The 25,999-nt window shown below is 40.5% G+C and overlaps 2 protein-coding genes and 2 pseudogenes across 4 annotated transcripts in view; all 4 read right to left on the bottom strand.

Moving 5' to 3' along the window:
• LOC148821204 (protocadherin alpha-C2-like) overlaps positions 1 to 15,604 on the bottom strand; it is a 143,259-nt gene extending 127,655 nt beyond the window's left edge. Inside the window, exon 1 of one of the 3 annotated variants that reach the window (XM_088932662.1) lies at positions 13,048 to 15,604. In XM_088932662.1, coding sequence (XP_088788788.1) covers positions 13,048 to 15,438 — 2,391 coding nt within the window. In that variant the 5' untranslated portion in view covers positions 15,439 to 15,604. Of the gene's footprint in view, positions 1 to 5,482; positions 7,859 to 9,384; positions 11,905 to 13,047 lie in introns of those variants that run through there. The other 2 variants (XM_088932668.1, XM_088932670.1) reach the window with 2 other exon arrangements.
• A 967-nt stretch (positions 15,605 to 16,571) lies between these two features.
• LOC148821203 (protocadherin alpha-6 pseudogene) lies at positions 16,572 to 18,980 on the bottom strand (annotated as a pseudogene).
• A 534-nt stretch (positions 18,981 to 19,514) lies between these two features.
• LOC148821202 (protocadherin alpha-4 pseudogene) lies at positions 19,515 to 22,292 on the bottom strand (annotated as a pseudogene).
• Positions 22,293 to 23,474: 1,182 nt separating this feature from the next.
• Positions 23,475 to 25,853, bottom strand: LOC148821201 (protocadherin beta-15-like). The gene has a single exon (XM_088933439.1). The coding sequence runs from the start codon at positions 25,851 to 25,853 to the stop codon at positions 23,475 to 23,477; it is 2,379 nt and encodes a 792-aa protein (XP_088789565.1).
• Positions 25,854 to 25,999: the final 146 nt, after the last annotated feature.

Here is a 25,999-nt window from a genome sequence, read left to right as displayed (position 1 = left end):
ATACTGATCACAAAAAGGGCAGAAACCGAACCCAAGGATACCATTAGATAAAATGTTAAATTATTTTCTTTTTGGACTTCTCCCGCCTTTTTGAAGTCTGACACTGCGAAAGACTCCACTCTCTCAACAGTAGTAATAAGTATTGTCGCCGTTGTTGAAAGTGACACGTTCCCATTGTCTTTTACCTGGATGATCAATTTAAATTCAGTGTCATCAGCTTCCGTGAATGGACGAAGTGTCCTGATCTCTCCCGTGTAGCGCTCCAAACTAAAGAGACTGCGGTCACTAACATGGAGCGGTGAAAATGATAGCCAGGCGTTGTATCCTATATCTGCATCATATGCTCGTACTTTAGCAACCAAATAGCCAGGATTCACATTCCTGGGAACTTCTACTGCAGCCTCAGCAGATCCGTTAGTGCTTAACGGAGACAAGATCACCGGAGCGTTGTCGTTCTGATCGAGAATAAAAACGTTCACCGTGACGTTTGTGCTCAGCGAAGGTACTCCGGAGTCCTTTGCTATAACTTGAAAATTAAAACTCTTAAGACTCTCAAAATCGAAGCTTTTTAGGGAATAAATATTTCCGTTTTCAGAATTAATATTTAAGTAAGGTGCCACAGAATTTTGTGCGCTGTCTCCTTTCCAAATGTGATATGAAACATGAGCGTTTTCATTTTGATCACGATCGGAAGCGCTGACTGTGAATACAGAACTACCGGGAGGGTTATTTTCAGCGAGGTAAAACGTATAAGGGCTTGATGAAAATACTGGGCTGTTATCGTTGATATCACATACCTCTACCATTATAGTTTTAAAAGACGACAAGGCAGGCTGCCCGCTGTCCTTTGCCGTTATTGTAATATTGTATTGAGAAACTGATTCCCGATCCAGTCGGCCTTTGGTTACCAAAGAATACATGTTTTCCTGAAATGACGTTTTCAATTCGAATGGAACGTTGTCTGAGAGCGTGCACACAATCTGACCATTGTTGTCAGAATCAATATCCGCTACACTGATTAGCGCTATCGCAGTACCAGGGCCCGAGTCTTCCGAGACCTGGCTAGTCAAAGAGGTCACCTCTATTTCTGGTGCATTGTCGTTTACATCTTTGATTTTTATTATGACACTGCAGTGTCCTGTCAAAGATACTGGACCCTTGTCAGTTGCTTGTACATCAATCTCATAAATTCGCCTCTCTTCAAAGTCTATCAGCCCCTTCACTGTGATTTCACCTGTGTTGGCGTCTAACTGAAACAGATCAAACGCGTTATTTCTTAAACTGCTGTCGAACGAATATGTAACTTCTCGATTTGCCCCATCGTCCAAATCTGTAGCATGCACTTTAATTACAAAAGTACCCACTGGAACATTTTCATCTAGCTCAACCGAGTACACCTGTTGATCGAACACAGGCGCGTTATCGTTGATGTCAATAACTGTGACGGTAATATTGACAGAGCCATATCGTTCCGGCTTTCCACCGTCATAAGCAGTCAAAAGCAAATTGATCTCGGGCTGCAGCTCTCTGTCCAGTTGCTTTTTCAAGATCAAAAAGGGAATTTTACCTTCCTCTCCGCGGTCTTTTACTTCCAGTTCAAAGTAATCATTTTGACTCAGTTTATAAAAGCGCAGTGAGTTAATACCCACATCTGGGTCGCGCGCAGCTTCAAGGGGGAAGCGCGATCCCGGCAGGGTCGACTCCGCTATTTCCAGGTGCTTCCCTTTCACCGGGAATTCCGGCGAATGATCGTTTATATCCACAATTTCGATTCCCACGTAATGGATTTCTAGAGGGTTCTCTATGACGGTTTTCAGGTTAATTGAGCAGGGGCTGCTTTTCCCACACAGCTCCTCCCTATCGATATTTTTATCAACGAACAAAATGCCATTGTTTTCATTTACCTGCAGAAGCTGTTCCTTAGACCCTGAGACAATGCGAAACCTTCGCTCTGTTAGTTTTCTCGCATCCAGTCCCAGATCCTTGGCAATATTTCCTACAACCGCTCCCTGTTCCGATTCCTCGGGAATGGAGTAGCGTAACTGCGAACAAACGCGTTTGAAAAAACAGAAAAGAAGAGCACAATGCAGAATCATCCCTCTGCTTCTCAGCTGTCTAGCTCCGAAGATCATGACGAAATATTCCAGTTTTTCTTGTTTTATGCCAAACTGATAGTTCTTCAAAAAGACCCGAAAGCATGAAAACTATTAAATCCACTTATAAGACGTCCTAGAAGAAGTCTAGAAATAAAATCCCTGTGGCCTGTCTTTTACTAAGCACAGACAACTCTTATGCCTGTCTCTGTGTACGAGCTTTGAAAGGGGACGGGCTTCGTCCTTTTGTGACGTCCCGAATCCTTCCTGCTGTGTAACAGTGACACCATGCGTCCTTATCTATTAAAACATTATTTTATGTACCATTTTTTATATTATTTCGGTGATTTATATTATAGCAGTAAGTACACAATCGTAACGCAACATTTAATTGTAATCGTTGATGAGCAGCTTCTAATATCTTTAAGGTAAAATAAATTCACATTGGTGTTGGAAGTCCAGAAAGGGGTAAGTACAACCTAATTGTTCACCACTTATAGCAGTGACGTGGTTTTCGTTAGAGGTCCCTCCTCCCAGTATTGACCATTCCCAGCTTTAATTATCTTCTCCGTTTATAATAGACAAATGTGAAAGGGAAACTCAACAAATGAGATATAGTTGACTAACACAACACCTTACCCTATCAAAGAAAAAAAAATGCACTACAGAAGTGATATGATAACACAGGAAGAGTTTCAACTCTGAGGAATGAAGACCACAAAAAAGCCCAAAGACAGCTCTTTGATGCCTATTGTATTCTATATTAATACAGACACTGATTTCACTTTACATTTAAAGCTTTATCATTTTCAGTTTTAAAGCTGATAGAAAATTGTTATTAGCATAAGTACATAATCTAATTGTTGAAAATCCTTATTTTCATTCATCACTAATTACTGCCTTAGGTTCACAAACACTATGACCCAGACAGCCCAACCACGAGTCAGTGTCCACTCCACTGACATACTGGATCTGTAATTTTGTTACTGATCAAAACCATTGTTGAATCAATGCCCACATAAAGCATCAAAAATCCCACACATTTGTTTTTCAAATATTGGACCATTTCAAAGAACAGCAGGGTCTGATAGTTTTGCAATGGATATTAAAAGCCTACCCACTGCTACTCCCTACAGCGTAGGTTTAATTGCAGTGGAAGAGGTAAATGATAACTGGACAGTAACAGAGTTCCCAAAAGACATCCTCCTCAATCTGGCTGAATTTGTCCTTGTGTTGTACTGGTTTTCTCGCAGCACTATTTTAAGCTTAAGTGTCACCATGGAGACTATAAAAAGATTATCATATGCCCATTTTTTTGTAGGATCTTCTGGAAAACAAAACATTTTATAGACCTAAAGATGCTCATATGGTGTATTCTCCTTCTTCTTACCTTTAATGACATACAAAATGCAATTTGTTCACTCAGCAGTGGACATTCAAGAAACAGGTGAAGTACCACTACATCATTCTTACATCATCCCAACAATACAATTCACTGCAAACAAATCAGATCTCATTCATTCTGCATTATAAGTTCTCATCTCCAAATGTCTGCTGGAATTCAGTTTTGTATTCCCAACATTTTAAACTCAAATGTATTTGCAGCAGTGGTGTTTTTGATTTCTGATACAGTCTTAGAGAAATAAACACACAAACAGGAGATCTGTGAGGGTATAGTATTGGTTATTTAAATTGTGCTCTTCCAGAGGAGTCCATTTTCTAAACTAAACTCAGTTCTAGTCCATCCATCCAATTCCTAGCCACACTATCAAAAACAGGGTTGCAGGGGAGACAGATCAAGAGGTAAGCAACGGGCACAAATTAAACTGTGCAGAGCAGTAAGAAACACCAATAACAGAACTTCTCTAATTATTCTATATAATGTTTACTGTTATCTACAACCAACAAGCTGTGAAATAAGCTTTAAAATGCTACAGCTATAAGCATATAGAACAGCCTATAATCTACAGCTGTTACGGTCACCACTCTCTCTTACAGAGGGTGCTCCAACCTCCTCATATTAGTCCTTTTAGTTATTACCTGTATTATTTCCTGTTGTGCCTTGTTTTAGCTTCCCTATTTAAGTTTACTCCTTCCTGCCTTCGGGGCTCAGCTCTGGAACACAGTAGCCCAATGGCCCTCCTCCCACCAGGCTTCGTGAAGAATCCTGAGGGCACAGGCCTGTTTACGCTCCTCGACCCACTGAGCCTGGGGCTTGGAAGGGAGCCCCGTATTTCCTGGATTCTTGTCTCGTCGTGTGTTCCTGTTTGTCTGCGTCTCCTGATGCATCCAGCAATGGACTTATGGACTGCTTCCTGACTCCCCCTTGAACCTCCTTGGATATGTTTGACTTTGGATATTCCCCGCACATCTGCACGACCTTCTCTACTTCACTGTGAGCACCAATAAACCCTGTGTGTCTCCCCTGAACCCTGTCTATGGTCCTTTTTCCGGATTTGCTGCCTCACACAGGGTCTAAACACCATCCTCCACCAGAGACCAACCCGGCTTCCGTGACAATAACAAACTCACAAAGGTCCAAAATGGACACATCCTTCTGAGATAATCTCCAAGGGCACACCGTGTATTAGACCAAGATGTACAGTACCTTCTCCAAATGAATTAATCCGTGCATAGCAATAGACAGCCTAAATAATCAATCACCGACCACAAACGTTTTACAGGTTTACTGCAAAACAAATCAACCTGCTGTGCATTAGAGGTACTAGAAGACACTTATCTTAAACTGGCTTTTAAATGTGTCCTGTAACTTTTCCAGTCACCGGATTCTTTAGTAGCAAAGGATGTATTGTTGCATTATTTTAGTATTATTGCCTGTCAGTGCTTCATGAATGTATCTTAAAAATAGGTAGCTATGTTAGAACCCCTTGGATTCAGCACTGTAATGGAACATCCACAGATTTTAACAGTGAGCTACCTGCACTTCTTACTTCATTTTTTACACAACAGGGTTTAGTCGTTTACATTTTGTGATTAATGCAAGAAAACATTTTTTTCCATTTTATGTACAGTATTACTGTATATAAAATACTGTATGTTTTGATGGTAAATTCTAGACTGGCACCACAGAAAGAGACTGTCTAAATAAGAAATAAAATCCATATTATGTCCGAGGGCACAAGCAAAGCATGACTCAACTTTGTTTTTGAATGGGACAGCGCCGAAAATAAAACTATTCAGCACATTTGCCATGTTAGCTGTTTGAAGTTGTCTTCCCTTCAAACAACTCAACCAATGACATCCAGCTATGAGAAACTAACCAGTGCTTCATAAATATACCAATTTAAGTATAAGATAAAATATTATAATTAAAATATCATTATTTTGTTGATTTATTTGATCAAACGCTGGCGGCGACATACCCTCACCTCTCCGGAAGACTGCCTTCGCTTCTCTGAGACAACTAGAGTGTTCCCGTTGCTTCCAAGACCAATCGTAGAGCCTATACTCATTCGGGGGTCAACTAACATGTATCGTTTCTCCCCGGCTCTGTAATGGATACTGTGACAAAGGGTTCCGTTCCCACTGGCATCTGCGTCATTTTTTTCACGTGCGTGGCTTTTGCGCATACAGCACTGCATGGAAACCAGGGTGATGACACTCATCAAAAACAAAAACGAAACTGATCCCAGAGTCACAATCAAGTAAAAAGTCACATTATTGTCCTCTTGGTGTTTAGCCGTATGTTTAAAGTCGGAGACGGCAAACGATTCTGTCTTTTCAACTATAACGATACGTATTGTTGCTGTCGCTGAGAGAGAAACGTCCCCATTGTCTCTCGCCTGTACAATCACTTTCTGTTCACTGTCGTCACTTTCCGTGAATGGGCGAAGTGTCCTAATTTCTCCTGTGTAGCGTTCCAGGCTAAAAAGGCTGGGGTCCGTAATTTGCAGCAGTGAAAACGATAACCAGGCGTTGTATCCTATATCGGCATCGTAGGCTCGCACTTTAGTTACGAGATACCCTGCATTAACGTTTCGAGCAATTTCCACGACAGCTTCAGCTGATCCGTTTGAACTTAAAGGAGACAAGATCACGGGAGCATTGTCGTTCTGATCCAGAATGAAAACGTTCACTGTGACGTTGGTGCTCAGCGATGGCACTCCAGCGTCTTTGGCTGTAATTTGGAATAGAAAGTTTTTTTGTGCTTCAAAGTCAAAGCTCTTTAAGGCATAAATGTTTCCATTCTCGGGATTGATATTGATGAAAGATGACAGATCGCTTCCCGTCACGTCGCCTTTTAAAATATAATATGAAACCTCAGCATTTTCATTTAAATCGCGATCAGAGGCGCTAACAGAGAATATGGAAGAACCCGGGGAGTTATTTTCGACCAAATAGAGCATATAGGGATTTTCTGAAAATACTGGGGCGTTATCATTCACATCTGATATCTGAACACTTACGGTTTTGAAGGATGACAAAGAAGGGTCTCCGCAATCTTTAGCGATTATTGTTATACTATACTGAGAAACGGATTCCCTGTCCAAACGCACCTTAGTTACCAAGGAGTACAAGTTATCCTGAACTGACGATTTCAGCTCAAACGGTAGCTCTTCAGACACGCTGCACACGACTTGCCCATTCACGCCAGAATCCCTATCACTGACACTTACAAGAGAGATCAGGGTTCCCGGCTTTGAATCTTCGGAAATAACGTTAGACAAGGAGGTAACGTCTATCTCGGGCGTGTTGTCGTTCACGTCCTCAATTTTAATTATAACGCTACAGTCTACGCTCATGGGGGGCTGTCCTTTATCGGAAGCTTGTATATCAATCTGGTGAATGTCAGACTCTTCAAAGTCTATCTGTCCTTTAACCTTGATTTCGCCCGTGTTTACGTCTAAATCGAAAAGTTCATACACTTTACTTTTCAAGTTAGTTCCAAACGCATACACCACATCCCCATTCGTACCATCATCGACATCTGTTGCTTTCACTCTTATTACCACAGTGCCTATTGGGATATTTTCCCTTAATGTCACCGAATAGACCTCTTCTTCAAAGAGCGGCCTGTTATCATTGTTATCAAGAACAGTTACTGTGATGTTGAGAGTTCCAGATCTCGGTGGGTTTCCACCGTCAGATGCAGTTAAAAGCAATTTGTGAACGGTTTTATGTTCCCTGTCCAGAGGTTTCTTTAATACTAAAAATGGAATTTTATTGTCTTCACCCCTGTCCCTTATCTCCAGTTCAAAGTGCTCGTTTTGAGTCAGTTTATAAAAACGCACTGAATTAACCCCAAGATCAGGGTCACGCGCAGCCTGTAGTTGGAAGCGCGCTCCCGGCACCGTAGACTCAGCAATTTCCAATCGTTTCTCTCCCTCAGGGAAACTGGGAGAATGATCGTTTATATCCACAATTTCTACTCCGACATAATGGATTTCTAGTGGGTTCTCAACCACCGTTTTTAGGTTTATTAAACACGCGATATTGTTCTCACATAGTTCCTCTCGGTCGATATTTTTATTCACATACAAGACGCCATTGTTCTCATTTACCTGAAAAAGCGGCTCCTTAGACCCAGAAACAACACGGAACCTCCTGTCAGTTAATGTGCTAGTGTCAAGTCCCAGGTCTTTTGCAATATTCCCAACCACAGCGCCGTGTTTTAGTTCTTCGGGAACAGAGTATCTTATCTGCGCAGAAGCTCTTTCCATAAAGCAGAGTGCAACAGCGAAAGGCAGAATCACACAGGAGTACTCCCATCTTTGCCTTTGTCCTCTGTTTTTCATTGCTGATAATTCAAGCCAGTCTGCCCGGAAGAAAAATATATAATCGCGTTCGGCTTCGTAATTGAAACGTGTAAAAATGCGAGGCTGTAAATTAACACCTGACGAAAACAAAAAAAGAATATGTAATCCGGTCTACGTAGCGTAACTCCGCTCTGCTCCACACAGCACGCACATTTCTCTAGGTTCCTGAATAAAAAATATCTCATGAAAGGGGCTGGGCTTTGATTTCAAACCATTTTCTTGTGTAATAGTGACACCATGCGCCACAGTTCAGTGTTGTGTTTTAAATACAGAATCGTGCAACTTCAAACTATCAAGCTTCTAAATAACTCAGAAGGACCGTTTTTGTTCAGTTTTGTTTGAGGTTTCACGAGGAGATCTTATACACCCTATTCGAAAAGCAACATCAGATGCCATATATTAATTTCAAACAAACATGTAATCTTGACAGTTTTGTAAATAAAATGTATTGAAAAAAACACTAAAACGATAAGAGCTTACGAGTATTGGAAATTGCGGCCTACAACTGGTCAAATCAACTTCTAGATTTTAAACCAATCAAGGGTGTAGTTACATGATGAAGAAAAAAATAGAATATCCTATAAAAATAAGCAAGAATTCAAATTTGCTACACCACAGGCTCGGCAAAGCATTTCCAACGCTTAGAAAAAGAGTTCAGTGGTTCCCGGATTTTATTAGGTTATTGCCTCAGAGAGATATGCTGATTTCTATGCTCTGAAATGTACATAATGTGAATGCATCCCAGTTCTAAGGTCACGATAAATCGGTGTCCTAAACATGCATGCAATAAAACGTATTTTATATCGTACTTCTCATTCAAATTGATTTCATGGTAACAAATACAAATTCGTTCACTCTCAGTAGAAATGACATTTTCAACTTTGCTGTCGCAATACTTTTGTAGGGCACTTTACATGATAGGACTGCCTGAGGTATACAAAATACTTCCAAATCCACAATCACAAAACCTTGCATTCTACGTCCTATTTTAATAAAGGCAATAAGCATTAAAAAGCTGAGAAACGTTCATCCAACAAAAGGTTACATTTTCACTCAAGAAATAAAATGTTAACAATGCAAATATAGACATTGCTAATGTAATGTTCGGAACTGTCTTTTCTTACAATGTCAAGTGTCACGTAGTTACAATATTTAACTGTAGACTATTAAAATTTCGCTTAGAGTGAGTCTTTTACTGAAAGTTTTCAAAACCTCAGCAAACCGCAGCGATCTAATTTTCATCACGTCCGACTGACGTTTAGGGAACATACTGTAGCCTATCAACTCCCTGACGCATCTGCATTTGACATTTCCAACACAACAAAAGGCCTACGCTTCCAATTAACAAAATACTTCAGAGTCGAAATCATCATTTCACATTTGAGTCTTTACGGGAAAGCAACGTACGGAAAAAAATACCTAAAACGTTCTAAAAGTGCAACACAAAGGCAGATTTGTCATTTTCAAAAATATTGCACAGAATACATTTCTGTGCGTATATGAATAGATCTTACCTCCCCAGGACCATGATCTCCTCTCTCCTGGACGCGTAGAGTGTTCCCATTGCTTCTGAGACCAACAACAGCAGACCCTATACTCGTCCTGGGTCCGACTAACATGTAGCGCTTCTCTCCGCCTCTGTATTGAATGCTGTGGCAGAGAGTTCCGTTCCCGCTAATGTCTGTGAGATTTGTATCCCGTGAAAACTTACTCGTCAAATAACCTTTAGGTCTGCAACACTGCATGGCAACAAGTGCGATTATACTCATCACAAATAAAAATGACACTGATCCTAGAGTTACTATTAAATAAAACGTTGTGTTATTTTCCTCGTGGACGGCAGCTGTGCTTTTAGGACCTGAAAATGCATCAGTTACAGAATTCTCCACAGTGCTGATGAGTAGAGTAACTGTGGCCGACAGAGAAACGTTCCCGTTGTCTTTTACCTCAATAATCAGTTTGTGCTCAGTCTTATCTGATTCAGTGAACGTTCGAAGTGTCCTGATTTCACCCGTGTATCTCTCTAATCCAAAGAGACTGGAATCCGTGATATGCTGAAGTGAAAACGACAACCATGCGTTGTACCCTATGTCAGCATCATAGGCTCGCACTTTAGTTACAAGGTAACCTGCATTCACGCTCCGGGGTACTTCCACAACAGGTTCCTCGGACCCTTTTGCACTTAATGGCGGCAGAATCACTGGAGCATTGTCATTTTGATCGAGAATAAAAACATTAACTTTTACACTGCTGCTTAGACAAGGCTCTCCCGCGTCTTTCGCTATAACCTGGAAATCTAACGTTTTAATGTTCTCAAAGTCGAAGCTTTTTAGAGCATAAACATTTCCATTTTCAGAGTTAATGTTCAAGGAAGATAATACAAAACTTTCAGTGTCATCCGAAATATGATAGGAAACAAGGGCGTTTTCGTTCATGTCCCTGTCAGACGCTGTTACTGCGAATATCGGAACCCCCGGAATATTATTTTCAGCTAAGTAAAATGAATACAAGCTTTGAGAAAATTTGGGACTGTTATCATTTACATCCGATACCGTGACCTGAATTGTTTTCAAGGACGATAATGAAGGCTGACCGGAGTCTTTCGCAATTATAGTTATATTATACTGAGGCACCGTTTCTCGGTCCAAATGTGAATTGGTTACTAACGAATACAAGTTGTCCTGAAAAGACGATTTCATGTCAAACGGCACATTCTCTGACACTGTGCAGACCACTCGTCCATTAGCGCCAGAATCCAGGTCTGTTACACTGACGAGAGCTATGACAGTACCGAGGCTCGAATCCTCGGAAATCACGTTAGACAAGGAAGTTATATCTATATCTGGTGCATTATCATTCACATCGGTGATCTTTACAACAACAGTGCAATCCGCACTCGAGGGGACATGGCCTTTATCAGAGGCCTGCAAGTTTAACTCATACACATCCCTTTCTTCAAAATCTATACTACCTTTAACTGTAATTTCACCAGTGATAGCATCTAAGTCGAAAAGCTCATACACTTTGCTTTTTGCGGTGTTTCCTAATGAATAAATGACTTCTCCGTTCTGGCCTTCATCCAAATCTGTAGCGTTTACTCTGGTAACAATTGTCCCAAGGGGAGCGTTTTCAAACAAAGACACCGTGTAGACCTCTTGACTAAATATAGGTCTGTTATCGTTTATATCAAGCACGGCGATGGTAATATTCAGAGTCCCTGATCTTTGGGGATTGCCACCGTCAAAGGCTGTGAGGAGCAGCTTGTGTTCTCGATTAAGTTCTCTGTCCAAAGGGTTTTTCAGTATCAAAAATGGAATTTTGTTGTCTTCTCCCCTATCCCGCACTTCAAGTTCAAAATGTTCATTTTGGCTTAATTTGTAAAAGCGCAGTGAATTTACGCCTATATCTGGGTCCTGTGCGCTGTCTAACTGAAATCTTGCTCCGGGCAGTGTCACCTCTGCAATTTCCAAGCGCTTTTCGTGTTCAGGAAAGCTCGGAGAATGATCGTTTATGTCCACGATTTCTACTGCAACATGATGAATTTCTAGAGGGTTTTCAACAACGATTTTCACATTTAACAAACACACACTATTTCTCTCACACAGCTCCTCTCTGTCGATAGTTTTACTAACATACAATATGCCGTCGTTCCGATTAGCCTGCAAAAGCGGCTCTTTCGATCCAGAAACAACGCGAAACCTTCGGTCCACTAAACTCTTCATATCAAGTCCCAGATCCTTTGCGATATTCCCTACAATAGATCCCTGCTTTATCTCCTCGGGAATACTGTACCTTATTTGTGCAGAGGCGCTTCCCCAGAAACACAAAACAGCAAACCGCACAATCATCCACTGAAAGAGAAATCCTTTGTTTTGTGTTCTTTGTCTCATGATGAACACTTCCAGTATGTCATTAAATTAGGCGAGACGACTGCGTTCGTCCAGATAAATCCAACAAAATGCATCCCAAAGCATTATAGCGTAGAGACACAGGATTAAACAAATCCAGGATCCATAAAAGACACCGATCTGGCCTACGAACTAAAACAGTATGGCTTTCATAGTCGGAAAGCATAAACAAGCCCTGTGGAGGTGGGATTTTCTTTTCAGTAAAATCTTGAAACCAGTTCCCTGGTTAACAACGACACGGTGCGGTGCGTTTCAAAATTACACTTTGATTAGTTGCAAGTACTGTATCACTAATTGCAAAATATATTCTGGACATCAAATTGAAAAGTAAAACAACATTATCACAACTCCTATTATTCACCATAACTGCGAATGATTACACACTACCCTTACAAGAAAACGTTTTGATCGAGAGTGAAATTGGTTCGACTTTTTCCTGAAATGAAAACGTAGCTGTATTGAGGATGCGGTTTTGCCAGCATTTAAATATTTTGAGAAAATTTGCTTAAATGTTTATAAATGTATTTTAAGAAAATGTTAAACGAATTTTGAAAAACAAAAATCTCCAAGTACCACAACGTTGCTGCTTCCTGTTGGTAATAACATCAATAGATCTACTGTCTAATTAATGAACAAAAGAATAATAATACAATAACATGACGTCCCTATTAAGAAAAGCAAACCTTGAAATCGGGGAAAGTGATAACTGCTGTTTACACTGCTAAATAACGGCCCTTTCAATGGTCGGATTACAAACACATCGACTGCTGCTTGCAAACAAATCGGTTGGACATCTACAGTATGTACTCCATGACAACTGTAAGGGACAACATCACATGGAGTGGGTGTCCTTCCGAATTTACTAAACTGGGTCTTTATAAACAAAAGGATCATAAAACAGAAACAGATCTTACGGTAGCATCAACAGCAATCAAGGTCATACGTAGAGACATACTCAACTCAACATGTCTTCACCTGAACATTTTTCTTCTTGAGCATGCGCTTTGTAAAGTAATTGAAACTTTGACAACAGTAACATAGCCTCAAATGTATCCTGTAACCATTGTATACTAAAAAAAAAAACTTACTTCTTGTCATTAAGAACGTTTTACTTTTATATTTCCACGTGTCTCTTTAAACAGGAGGGGAATAAAAAACATTTGAATTGTATTAAGATTTAGACATTTTTGAGAGGTATTTGTGTTTAGAAAAACTACATCTGTCTTCTAGTTGGTTTCTATTTTGTTAACAAAAATAACCACAGCTTACCTCGTTAGGATCTTTGCTCCCGTTTTCTGCGAACACGAGTGTGTTCCTATTGCTCCCCACGCCAATCGTAGAGCCTATACTCATTCTGGGTCCCACTAACATGTAGCGCTTCTCTCCGGCTCTGTACTGGATGCTGTGGCAAAGGGTTCCATTCCCGCTGACGTCTGCGTAATTCTTATCCATTGAAGATCGGCTACTTATACGAGTCATTGATCTGCAACACTGCATCGCAACCAGTGTGACTATACTGACCAGAAACAAAGAAGACACGGACCCCAGAGATACAATTAAATAAAATGTTACATTATTTTCTTCTTGGCGTTTAGCTGTATTTTTAAATTCTGAAACGGCAGAGGATTCTACTGATTCAACGGTGGTAATATGTATTGTTGCTGAAGCTGAAAGAGACACGTTCCCATTGTCCTTTACTTGGATGATCAGTTTATGCTCACTGCTGTCTGTTTCCGTGATAGGACGGAGTGTCCGGATTTCTCCTGTGTAGCGCTCCAAACTAAAGAGACTGGGGTCAGACACCTGGAGCAGCGAAAATGATAACCAGGCGTTGTATCCTATATCGGCATCATAAACTCGCACTTTAGTAACCAAATAGCCTGGATTCACATTCCGATGGATTTCCACGACAGCTTCAGCTGACCCATTAGAACTTAAAGGAGACAAGATCACAGGAGCATTGTCGTTCTGATCCAGAATGAAAACTTTTACGGTGGCGTTGCTGCTAAGCGCTGGCACTCCGCAATCTTTCGCTGTAACTTGGAATTCAAAGGTTTTAAGCTCTTCGAAGTCAAAGCTTTTTAATGCAAAAATATTGCCAGTATCATAATTCACACTGATGAAAGATGTAAGTCCGCTATCCACGTGGTCACCTCTAAGAATTTCATATGAAACACGTGCATTTTCATCTTGATCTATATCCGATGCACTCACAGAGAACACGGAGGCGCCAGGAACATTGTTTTCATACAAATAGAATGTATACGGACTTTGAGAAAATTTTGGACTATTATCATTTATGTCTGAGATCGTCACGTTTACAGTTTTAAAAGATGATAAGGAAGGCTGTCCACGATCTTTTGCAATTATTGAAATATTATAGTAAGAAATGGTTTCTCGGTCCAAACGTTTCTTTGTTACTAGTGAATATAGATTATCCTGAAATGAAGGTTTCAGCTCAAAAGGCATGTTTTCTGACAGGTAGCAAACAACTTGGCCATTAATGCCCGAGTCAATGTCAGCTACATTGATAAGAGCTATAACAGTACCTAGACTGGAGTCTTCAGCAATCACGCTAGACAAAGAAGTGACTTCTATTTCGGGAGCATTGTCATTCACATCTTCAATCTTTACCACTACGCTGCAATGCACAGTGAAGGGGACTGGCCCTCTGTCAGTAGCCTGTACATCAATCTCATACATGTCTTTCTCTTCAAAGTCTATCAGTCCCTTTACTGTAATTTCACCAGTGTTAACATCGAGATTAAAAATGTCGTAAACTTTACTTCGGATGTTATTACCAAATGAAAACACGACCTCGCCATTGGGCCCTTCATCTAAGTCTGTAGCATTTACTTTAATTACAAAAGTTCCGATCGGAGCGTTTTCCTTAAGAGTTACTGCGTAAACCTCTTTTTCAAAAACAGGTGAATTGTCATTGATATCGAGAACCACTACTGAGATATTGAGGGTCCCCGATCTTTGTGGTTGCCCGCTGTCTAGAGCAGTCAGAAGCAATTGGTGCGCCGTATGGAGCTCTCTGTCTAAGGATTTCTTTAATATTAATATTGGGATTTTGTTATCTTCACCCCGATCCTTTATCTCAAGCTCAAAATGTTCGTTTTGACTGAGTTTATAAGACCTGAGCGCATTGACGCCCACATCTGGGTCATGTGCCGTCTCTAAAGGGAAGCGAGCTCCAGGCAGTGTGGACTCCGCTATTTCCAGGCGCTTCTCCTTTTCTGGGAAGCTCGGAGAATGATCATTTATATCCACGATTTCCACTCCAACATAATGAATTTCTAAGGGGTTTTCTACCACAGTTTTAAGATTAATCAAGCAAAGACTATTTCTCTCACACAGTACTTCTCTGTCGATATTTTTGTTAACATATAAAACGCCAGTGTTTTGATTTACCTGAAACAGAGGCTCACCCGATGCAGAAACAATGCGAAACCTCCGCTCGGCTAATTTGCCGATATCAAGCCCCAAGTCTTTGGCAATGTTACCCACAACAGATCCTTGGTTGTTTTCTTCGTAGACAGAATATCGTATTTGTGCAGACGCCGTCTTACAAAAGCACAGAAGACCAGCCACAATCAGAATCCTAAGTGAATGTTGCCATATTTTCCGATGGCGAAATTTGTTCGTGGCAAACATTTCCACTCGTTAATATCCCAGCGTGAGGTGAACGTTTTCAATGTCCAAATGCAGGAAACACTCATTGGTTTACAAAAGCAAAACTGAAGAAATAAAAAGAGCAAAATACGCTCCGGCCTGGACGAAGAGACTACTTCCTCTGTGTCCTAAGCAGTCTTCATCTGCAAAACAGCGTGCGAACTGCTCAGCACGGGGAGGAGCTGTACGCCACTTGAAACAGGTCTTCAATACCGTATTGTTGTATAATAGTGACACCATGTGCCCCACATGAAAAACTGTTTTTATATTATTTCACTCAGATATGATTTGATCACAAATATCATCTTTTTCTAGAAATGTCACAGTCAGGCTATAAATACAACATAACGATTTATCCATTTATCCATTGATCGTTTTTCGGTGGTGTTTGTGAAGTACTTATCGAAAGGTCATTAATTATCATTAATTAATTATGTTTAATAATGTTGCAATGCCAATAAAAAGTCTGATAAATGGTATCAGCGAAGTATCTTAACATCACTGTGCTCGACAACAACCAAACCGTTTCTATTGCAAACGTTGGGACGGTGTTTTGCTTTTTACTTGTCTGTTTATTAAGTATCCCTGTACAATGATACTGGTAACGTCTGCATCTTACACATTGCTGGTTCTATGTGCTAGTAAGCCATATGTCTACAGATACACACATATATATAGTCCACCTGTACCTAGGTGTACCTATGGGAATCTTCTCTGAAACTGAATGTTCCAGATTTCACTCAGTACCGGGTGCGCTTTCCTGCGACTGTGTCGCCCAAGACTACATTTAATTATTAAGTAATCCCAGCCCACTCTCAGAAAGAACCACTCTAACCAAATAAAACCAATCCCGAATTAAAATTACAAACAATACCCTGATAATTAAAGATTAATTGTTTTATTTGTATCGCTTTTCATTCAACTTTCACATTAATAAGCAGGGCGTATGACTACTAAGCGTTTTGTTTTAGAATAAAATTCCAACCACTGTGAAAGAAGCAAATAAACGCGCAGCAGGGGTGCACTGCTAGTTTCAACAAGAAAACATTCAGTCCAGTAGTACAAAATCAACAATACAATATGGTTCAAACAATATTAAAAATAACTAGAAATATTTACATTTCGAGACCTGACGAAAAGGTTTTCCCTACCTCTTCTGACGTTTTCGTCCCCTTTCCTGGGATGACTAAAGTATTTCCATTGCTTCCCAGACCAATGGAAGAGCCAAAACTCATCCTCGGTGAGACTACCATGTAGTGTTTCTCACCGCCTCTGTACTGGATGCTGTGGCAAAGTGTTCCGTTTCCGCTGACTTCCGCGTACTTTGAATCCCGAGAGTATTTCGTTAAGCCTTTTGGTTTTGAACACTGGATTATTATGAGAAACATGATGCTGATCAAAAACAACGCCGAAACAGAGCCAAGAGTTATCATTAAATAAAAAGTTAAGCTGTTGTTCTGTAAACCCGTGTCTGCAGTATTGATGTCACGCACGGGAAACGATTCCGTAGTCTCAAACGTGCTTATAACTACAGTCGCTGTACTTGAAAGTGAGAGCTTCCCATTGTCTTTTACTTGAATAATCAATTTATGTTCAGTGTCGTCTGCTTCCGTAAATGAACGAAGTGTCCTGATTTCTCCTGTGTAGCGTTCCAGGCTAAAAAGGCTGGGGTCCGTAATTTGCAGCAGTGAAAACGATAACCAGGCGTTGTATCCTATATCTGCATCATACGCTCGCACTTTAGTTACCAAATAGCCTGGATTCACATTCCGTGGAAGTTTCTCTACAACTTCAGCAGACCCGTTAGATCCTACTGGAGACAGGATCACAGGAGCATTGTCGTTCTCATCCAGAATGAAAACGTCCACCGTGACATTACTGCTTAGCGACGGCACTCCAGCGTCTTTTGCTATGACAAGGAATTTGAAATGTTTAATAGTCTCGAAATCGAAACTTCTCAGAGCATAAATATTTCCATTGTCTGTGTTTATGCTCAAAAACGTTGACATTGAATTACTAGACACTTCACTGTCTCCCTTATAATAAGATACCAATGCGTTTTCATTTTGGTCCAAATCGTAAGCACTTACAGAGAATATAGAGGCGCCTGGGACGTTGTTTTCATATAAATATAATGCATATTGATCTTGAGTAAATTTGGGACTATTATCGTTCACATCTGTTATTTGCACCTTAATAGTTTTAATAGACGATAAAGACGGGGTCCCAAGATCCTTTGCTGTGATCGTTATATCATATGTGGATGTATGCTCTCTGTCTAGGCGGCCTTTCGTTATCAGCGAAAATAAATCGTCTCGAAATGAGGGTTTCAATTCAAATGGCATGTTTTCAGCTAAACTGCAGACGACCTGACCATTGTCGCCAGAATCACTATCCGTAACACTAATCAGAGCTATGACAGTCCCCGGACTTGCGTCTTCCGAAATCAGGCTAGACAAGGATGTGATTTCAATAGTTGGCCTATTATCGTTGATGTCTTTAATATTGACTAATACATTGCAATGCACGGTAAGTGGAAAAGGACCTTTGTCTGTGGCTTGAACATCAATCTCGTATACATCATTCTCTTCAAAGTCAATCACCCCCTTTACTTTTATTACCCCAGTTATACTATCCAAGCTAAAAAGTTCAAGGACCGCGTTGCCAAATGTGTTTCCGAATGAGTATTCAACCTCTCCGTGAGGACCATCGTCCTTATCAGACGCTCTAACCTGAATAACGAAAGTACCCACCGGGACATTTTCATCTAGCGAAACGATATAAGCCTGCTGATCGAATACTGGTGCATTATCGTTGATGTCGAGGACAGTGACGGTGATGTTGAGAGTGCCGGACCTTGCGGGGCTCCCGCCGTCAACCGCTGTCAAAAGCAAACTGTGTTTGGGGATGTGCTCTCTATCTAAATGTTTACGAAGTATCAGAATCGGAATTTTACTGTCGTCGCTGCGCCCCTGCACCTCAAGCTCAAAATGTTCGTTTTGACTCAGTTTATACAGACGCAGAGAATTGAAACCCACGTCTAAGTCGCGCGCGCCCTGTAAAGGAAAGCGCGCTCCCGGCAGCGTGGACTCCGCTATTTCCAGTAACTTCTCCTTTTCTGGGAAGCTTGGAGAGTTGTCATTTATATCTGTAATTTCTACCTCGATATAATGAATCTCGAGCGGGTTTTCTAGAACGATCTTGAGGTTTATATAGCATTTACTGTTCCTTTCACAGAGACTTTCCCTATCTATTCTTTCATTCACAAACAAGACGCCATTGTCCTGGTTTACCTCTAACAGATGTTGCTGTGATCCAGTCACGATGCGAAATTTACGGTCTGCTAACCGAACGATGTCAAGTCCCAAATCCTTGGCAACATTCCCTACGAAAGCTCCATGTTCAAGCTCTTCTGGAACGGAGAAGTGCAATTGAGCCCAAGCGTTTTCCCGAAGCAGCGAGACAACCGCACAAGAGAGAAGTATCCACTGATATTCCCATTTTCTGAGCTCGCCGAGACACATTGCGAATAGGTAAAAACCACAGATGAATCCAGATCTGACGCAAAACTATGTTGACTCGATGCAGAATAACATGTTACTTAAAAGGCGTTCAATGCCGAGACCCCAAATTAATCTCAAAATCCAGTAGGAGCGCAAAATAAATACATAGACACTCTTCTGCTCTGCTTTGTGACGAAAACAGTCCGTGATATGGGATGGGCCTCTGATTTTAAAAACCCAATATAGAGTTGTGCTTGATAACAGCGACACTGTGCGTACTAATATAAAACGACATTGGGTGTTCTTTCATTGAATTTTACAAAGAGGTAAAATATTGCGCGAAAAGAATACGTCACTTCTGCTGTTAAATCTTGTAAAGAAAAAACGTTCAAATTTAGATCAAGCAATGTGTTGTATTTCTATAATCTATATCGTGTTTGTATGTTTAGGACTCCTTAAAAGTACACTGCACTTTAATAACACGAGACTCAGCTGTTTCAGACTTTTGCTATTAAAACTGTGTCCACGCCTTTATCCAAGATTTCATTGAAAATGTCAGCGTACAGGAAAACTCTGCAACACAAACCCATATGCCCAACAAAGGAATTAGCAAAAGCAACCTTAAAACATTACATTCAAAGGTCTGTTAATAAAAGTTATAGTTTCAACCCACCAGGAAAAGCGAACAGGAAACAGATGGATAGAAAAACTTCACACAGAGAATTCTAAATACTTTGTATACTAGAGAATACACTCCATCAGCAGCTAAAATTCAATTTTTCAACAACTCTCTAAGTAAAATGGGTCAGAACCTTGTAAGTAAACACCATAAATCTATGCAAAGATGTATAAATGTTTTTGTGTGTGTTGAAATATAAATACTGTACAGTATATTGATAAATACCACCATATACGTGTGAAACATATACTTTTAAATGTAATATAAAACAGACCAGCACGTACCTCTGCTGTATTCTTTCCTGTATTTTCCGGGAGAATTAGAGTGTTCCTATTGCTCCCGAGACCAATAGCTGAGCCTACGCTCATTCTCGGCCCCACAACCATGTAGTGTTTGTTTCCAGCTCTGTACTGGATGCTGTGGCAAAGTGTCCCATTCCCGCTAACGTCTGCGTACATTTTATCCCGCGAATCCTTTGACGAATCACCTTGCGTGCAGCACTGAGTTGCTATGAGGGCAAAAATACTGATCGCAAAAAGAACTGAGACTGAACCCAGGGACACCAATAAATAAAAAGTTGTATTATTTTCCTCATGCTGCTCATGTTTAAAGTCAGACACGGCATATGATTTCGTGGTCTCAACAGTTAGAATAAGTATGGTTGCTGTTGTGGATAGTGAGATGTTCCCATTGTCTTTTACTTGTATGATCAGCTTATGCTCAGTCTCGTCAGCGTCCGTGAACGGTCGAAGTGTCCTGATTTCTCCCGTGTAGCGCTCCAAACTTAAGAGGCTGGAGTCACTAACATGCAGCAGTGAAAACGATAACCAGGCGTTGTATCCTATATCTGCGTCGTAGGCTCGCACTTTGGTCACCAAATATCCTGCATTGACATTCCTGGGAACTTCCTCAACAGCTTCAGCAGACCCGTTAGCGCTTACAGGTGACAAGATCACCGGTCCATTGTCGTTCTGATCTAGAATAAAAACATTAACCGTGACATTGGTACTCAGCGATGGCACTCCAGCGTCTTTCGCTATAACTCGGAATTTAAAGTTCTTAAACTCTTCAAAATCAAAACTTTTCAATGCGTAAATATTCCCATTCTCCGGATTGATGTTTAAGTAAGAGTTTGTCCTCGTATCAAACATGTCATTCTCCAGCATGTATGATATAAGAGCATTCTCATTTTGATCCGCATCCTCTGCACTTACTGAAAATATCAAGCTTCCGGGAACGTTGTTCTCTGGCAGATACAACATATACGGATTTTGTGAGAACTTAGGAGCGTTGTCATTTACATCCGATACAATCACTGTGACAGTTTTAAAAGATGACAAAGGAGGGTTTCCTCTATCCTTTGCAGTTATTGTAACATTATGAACAGGAATGGTCTCTCTGTCTAAATTACGTTTGATTACTAGCGAATAGAAATTTACTGTAGAAGATGGTTTCAACTCAAAAGGTATTTTGTTTGGTAACGTACAGACAACTTGACCGTTCAAGCCAGAATCAAGGTCTGTAACACCCATCAGTGCAACCACAGTGCCGGGATGTGCGTTTTCGGGTACCACACTATGAGATAAAGAAGTGATATCTATCTCCGGGCTGTTGTCGTTCACATCCTCAACCTTTACAAAAACGCTACAGTGCACTGTGAAGGGAAATTGCCCTCGGTCAGAAGCTTCTACGTCTATTTCAAAACTTTGATACTTTTCAAAGTCGATCAGCCCCTTAACCTTGATTTCTCCTGTACTGACGTCAAGTATAAAAGTATCATATACTTCACTTCTCATAGTGTTTCCAAATGAATACAGCACGTCTCCGTTAGCGCCGTCGTCCAAATCGGTTGCATTTACTTGGATCACAAAAGTACCAATTGGGACATTTTCCGGTAATGTTACTGAGTATACTTCTTGATCAAAAACAGGGGTATTGTCATTGATATCGAGGACGGCTACCGTGATGTTCAAAATTCCTGACCTCTCAGGAGTTCCACCATCAAAAGCTGTCAAAATTAAATGGTGCTCTGGTTTCTTTTCTCTATCCAGTGGAATTTGTAAAACTAAAACAGGAATTTTATTATCTACGCTACGGTCTTTTACTTCCAATTTAAAATATTCATTTTGATTCAATTTATAAATGCGCAATGAATTGATACCTACGTCTTGGTCACGAGCACCTTCCAGTTGGAAGCGGGTTCCCGGGAGAGTGGACTCTGAGATTTCCAAGCGTTTATTCGCTATTGGGAAGCTCGGGGAGTGATCATTTATATCCATAATTTCTATCTCAACGTGATGCATTTCCAATGGGTTTTCTATGACAGCTTTCAGATTAATAACACACTGAGGGTTCACGTTACACAATTCTTCTCTGTCTATATTTGCGTTGACAAGTAACGAGCCGTCCTTTTGATTTACCTGAAAAAGCTGTTCTTTGGATGCCGAGACAACGCGAAACCCACGGTCCCTCAGTTTTTCAATGTTAAATCCCAGATCCTGAGCGATGTTCCCCACAAACGCACCAATATTTAACTCCTCCTGAATAGAATACCTTATTTGAGCAGAAGACCTCTTCCAAAAGCACAACAGACACGCAAAATGCAGAAGTCTCCGTCGATACTCCCATCTTTTTCTAATATCCCTTTGTACCATGACTACAGTATTCAGAGAATACTACCAAGTTCTCTTAACAAACGGCCCTGCAGCAGTGTCGCCAGTAAGATATCCACGTTCATCAGCGGTCTTTATTAATATCGGGATAGAAAGTCAGCACAGAGGCTTAAGTAAAAACTGACCGGACTGCACCTCCCTTAAAAAATGTCGACTGCTTTGTTTTTAAGCAGAATGCTGTTTCTGTTCTGGGTAGGGCTTCAGTCTCATCGTCGGTTTAAAAACCCGTTATCTTTGATAACAGTGACACCATGTGTCGTCACACAGCTCCAGCAATTCACAGGCTTAATGCTTCTAAAAGCACATTTACCGAGGCCTTTACTAAAAACATGTCGTTTTCTTTCTAAATGTATTTTCAAAAATAACCAAAGAAAGCTAATAATAACATATCGGTAAAAAGGCACAACCACTGTTTTGTCAACATGGACCTCAATGCCGGTAAAAAAATACAGATACACATTAATATTAGATTGTCTAAACACGAAATTTTCACTTTTGGATAGGAACTAAATGTTTTTACATCTTACTTTTACAATTTGTAATAAAGCTATATAGTCTTTCAGTTGTATATTGAAAAACAAAAAAGGTTCAAGTTCAGTTACTTGTGTCTATTAGGATTCGTTTTTCCATGATCGTTAGAAAGGCCTTATGCTGTTTTCCGTTGTTGTTGCTGTTGTTGTTTTTTTCAGAATTTTGTCAAACTTAAACATGCAATAAAATATTCATATGATATATACATTATAGGACATTGATCTGTCCTATATATATATAAAGTTTAAGAAAGTTTTTTTTTTTTAAAGTAAACGATCATGGTACACCCGGAGAGTGCTGGATGCAAATACATAAGTTTCACATTCTCACTCAGATCAGGAAGACAATATGTGAAACTCGCGATGCCCGCCACAAGACCAGCATCAATTTGACAACTTCAAGACTGTCTGCACCAACTGTTTTCATTCTCGATTTCCGTACCAACACAGACCTTCTTTAAACCTGGTATTTCAATAGTAATTATTTTCTGAGTGTAGACTTGAAATACTTTAAAAAAATGTATTATTGGTCAATCGATTACATATACATCCTGATTCATTACTGCTCAAAAAGCATTACAAAAACGCAACACTGCTACTAGAGAAGGAATTATGTTTGCTGGAAAAGAGACACTTAATTTACCTCTCCGGAAGTATCCCCTCCACTCTCCTGGATAACCAAAGTGTTCCGCTTGCTTCCCGGACCTATTGTAGAGCCAATACTCATTCTGGGTCCCACTAACATGTAGCGCTTCTCTCCGGCTCTGTACTGGATACTGTGGCAAAGGGTTCCGTTCCCGCTGACGTCTGCGTAATTTGTATTGCTTGAATTGTCTGGCGAAAAGCATTTTGCACTGGAACAATGCATTATTGCAAGAGTGATGATGCTGAATACAAACAGCACTGAAACTGACCCCAGGGCAATAACTAAATAAAAAGTTAAATTGCTTTCCTGGACATTTTTTTCTGTGTTTTTAAAGTCAGAGATAGCAAAGGCTTCTGTGTCCTCGACGGTAGTAATGAGTATTGTTGCTGTTGTGAAAAGTGAAATGTTCCCATTGTCTTTCACCTGCATGATCAGTTTATGTTCACTGTCGTCACTTTCCGTGAATGGGCGAAGTGTCCTGATTTCTCCAGTGTGGCGTTCCAAACTGAAGAGACTGGGATCGGTAACCTGGAGCAGTGAAAATGATAGCCAGGCGTTGTATCCTATATCAGCATCATAGACTCTCATTTTAGTTACCAAATAACCTGAATTCGCGTTTCGTGGAATTTGCAACTCAACGGAACCATTATAAATTAAAGGCGATAAAATCGCTGGAGCATTGTCGTTCTGATCGAGAATGAAAACGTTCACCGTGACGTTACTGCTGAGTGGCGGCACTCCGGAGTCAACTGCTGTAACAAGGAATTTAAAGAATTTAATCTCTTCAAAGTCAAAGCTTTTTAATGCATAAATGTTCCCATTTTCTGAATTGATGTTTAAAAAAGAGGCAACTTTCATGTCCACAAAATCATTTCCCAACATGTATGAAACGAGCGCATTTTCATTTTGGTCCGCATCACTGGCACTTACTGAAAATATGGAGGCTCCGGGAACATTATTCTCTACTAAATAAAGTGCGTATGGGTTTTGCGAGAATTCAGGCCTGTTGTCATTTACATCAGATATCATCACTGTTATAGTTTTAAAAGACGACAATGAGGGATTTCCCAGATCACTTGCTGTTATTGTAACATTATACATCGGAGTGACCTCTCTGTCTAACTTCCGATTTGTCACTAAAGAATAAAATTTTTCCCTGGAGGAAGGTTTCAACACAAAGGGTAAATTGTCTTGTAAAGTGCAGACTACTTCGCCATTCTTGCCCGAATCGCTATCTACGACACCCATCAGGGCCACAACAGTACCAGGATGTGCGTCCTCGGGTATTACATTTGACAAGGAAGTGATGTCTATCTCTGGCCTGTTGTCATTTGCATCTTCAATTTTGACTAAAACACTGCACTGGGCAATCAAAGGGCTTTGCCCCTTATCAGAGGCCTGTATATCGATTTCATAGCTCTGGTGTTCTTCAAAATCTATTTCCCCCTTAACTTTAATTTCTCCTGTTTCCATATTTAGATCAAATGCCTCATATTCTTTACTTCGTATGCTGTTGCCAAACGAATATACAACTTCACCATTAGGCCCCTCATCCAAATCCGAGGCGTTTACCTTTATTAACAAAGTACCTACGGGAACATTTTCTTTCAAAGTTACCGAATAGACTTCTCTATCAAAAACCGGAGCATTGTCATTAATATCAAGGACTACTACAGTAATATTGAGAACCCCTGACCTCTCCGGTGTTCCTCCATCAAAGGCTGTCAGGAGCAGAATATGGTTTGGTTTCTTCTCTCTGTCTAAAGGCTTCTGTAGAACTAAAACGGGAATTTTTTTATCTTCACCTCGGTCTTTTACTTCTAACTGGAAGTGTTCGTTTTGATTCATTTTATAGGAGCGCAGTGAATTGATACCCACATCTGGGTCAAACGCTCCTTGCAATTGGAAGCGCGCTCCCGGTATTGTGGACTCTGCTATTTCCAAACGTTTCTCCCTTTCTGGAAAATTCGGGGAATGATCATTTACATCAAGGATTCCAACTTCAATGTGATGCATTTCTAGTGGATTTTCTACAACAGCTTTAAGGTTTATAATACACTTACTGTTCTTCTGGCACAGTTTCTCTCTGTCTATATTTTCATTGACGAATAAAGAACCGTCCTTTTGATTTACCTGAAAGAGCTGTTCTTTGGATCCCGAGACAACACGAAACCCGCGGTCTCTCAGTTTTTCAATATCCAGACCAAGATCCTGAGCGATATTTCCCACAAACGAACCAATTTTTAATTCCTCCTGAATGGAATATCGTATTTGTCCTGAAGCCCCTCTCCCAAAGAACAACAAAAACGCATAACAGAGAAAAGCCCATCGGTACTCCCATCGCTTTCTGCAATGTTTGTGTCTCATGGCGAAAATATCCAGCAAATGGTAATGCATGTGGAAATGTGCCCTTTAAAATACTTTAGGCAGAAGGGCGAAGGTCTTCTTTCATATTCATACATAAAATCCGTTAAAAATAACAAAAACAGACGGTCTGATCCCGTTAAATCTCC

The sequence above is a fragment of the Atractosteus spatula genome, chromosome 14 (assembly GCF_055471065.1).
Source record: "Atractosteus spatula isolate fAtrSpa1 chromosome 14, fAtrSpa1.hap1, whole genome shotgun sequence".
Lineage (NCBI taxonomy): Eukaryota > Metazoa > Chordata > Actinopteri > Semionotiformes > Lepisosteidae > Atractosteus > Atractosteus spatula.
Note: the sequence above shows the minus strand (reverse complement) of the source record. Positions and strands in the feature narration are given on the sequence as shown.

What these genes read in the sequence shown, in the direction of transcription:
- LOC148821201 (XM_088933439.1), bottom strand. Translation starts at nt 25,853, where the DNA reads ATGAGACACAAACATTGCAGAAAGCGATGGGAGTACCGATGGGCTTTT.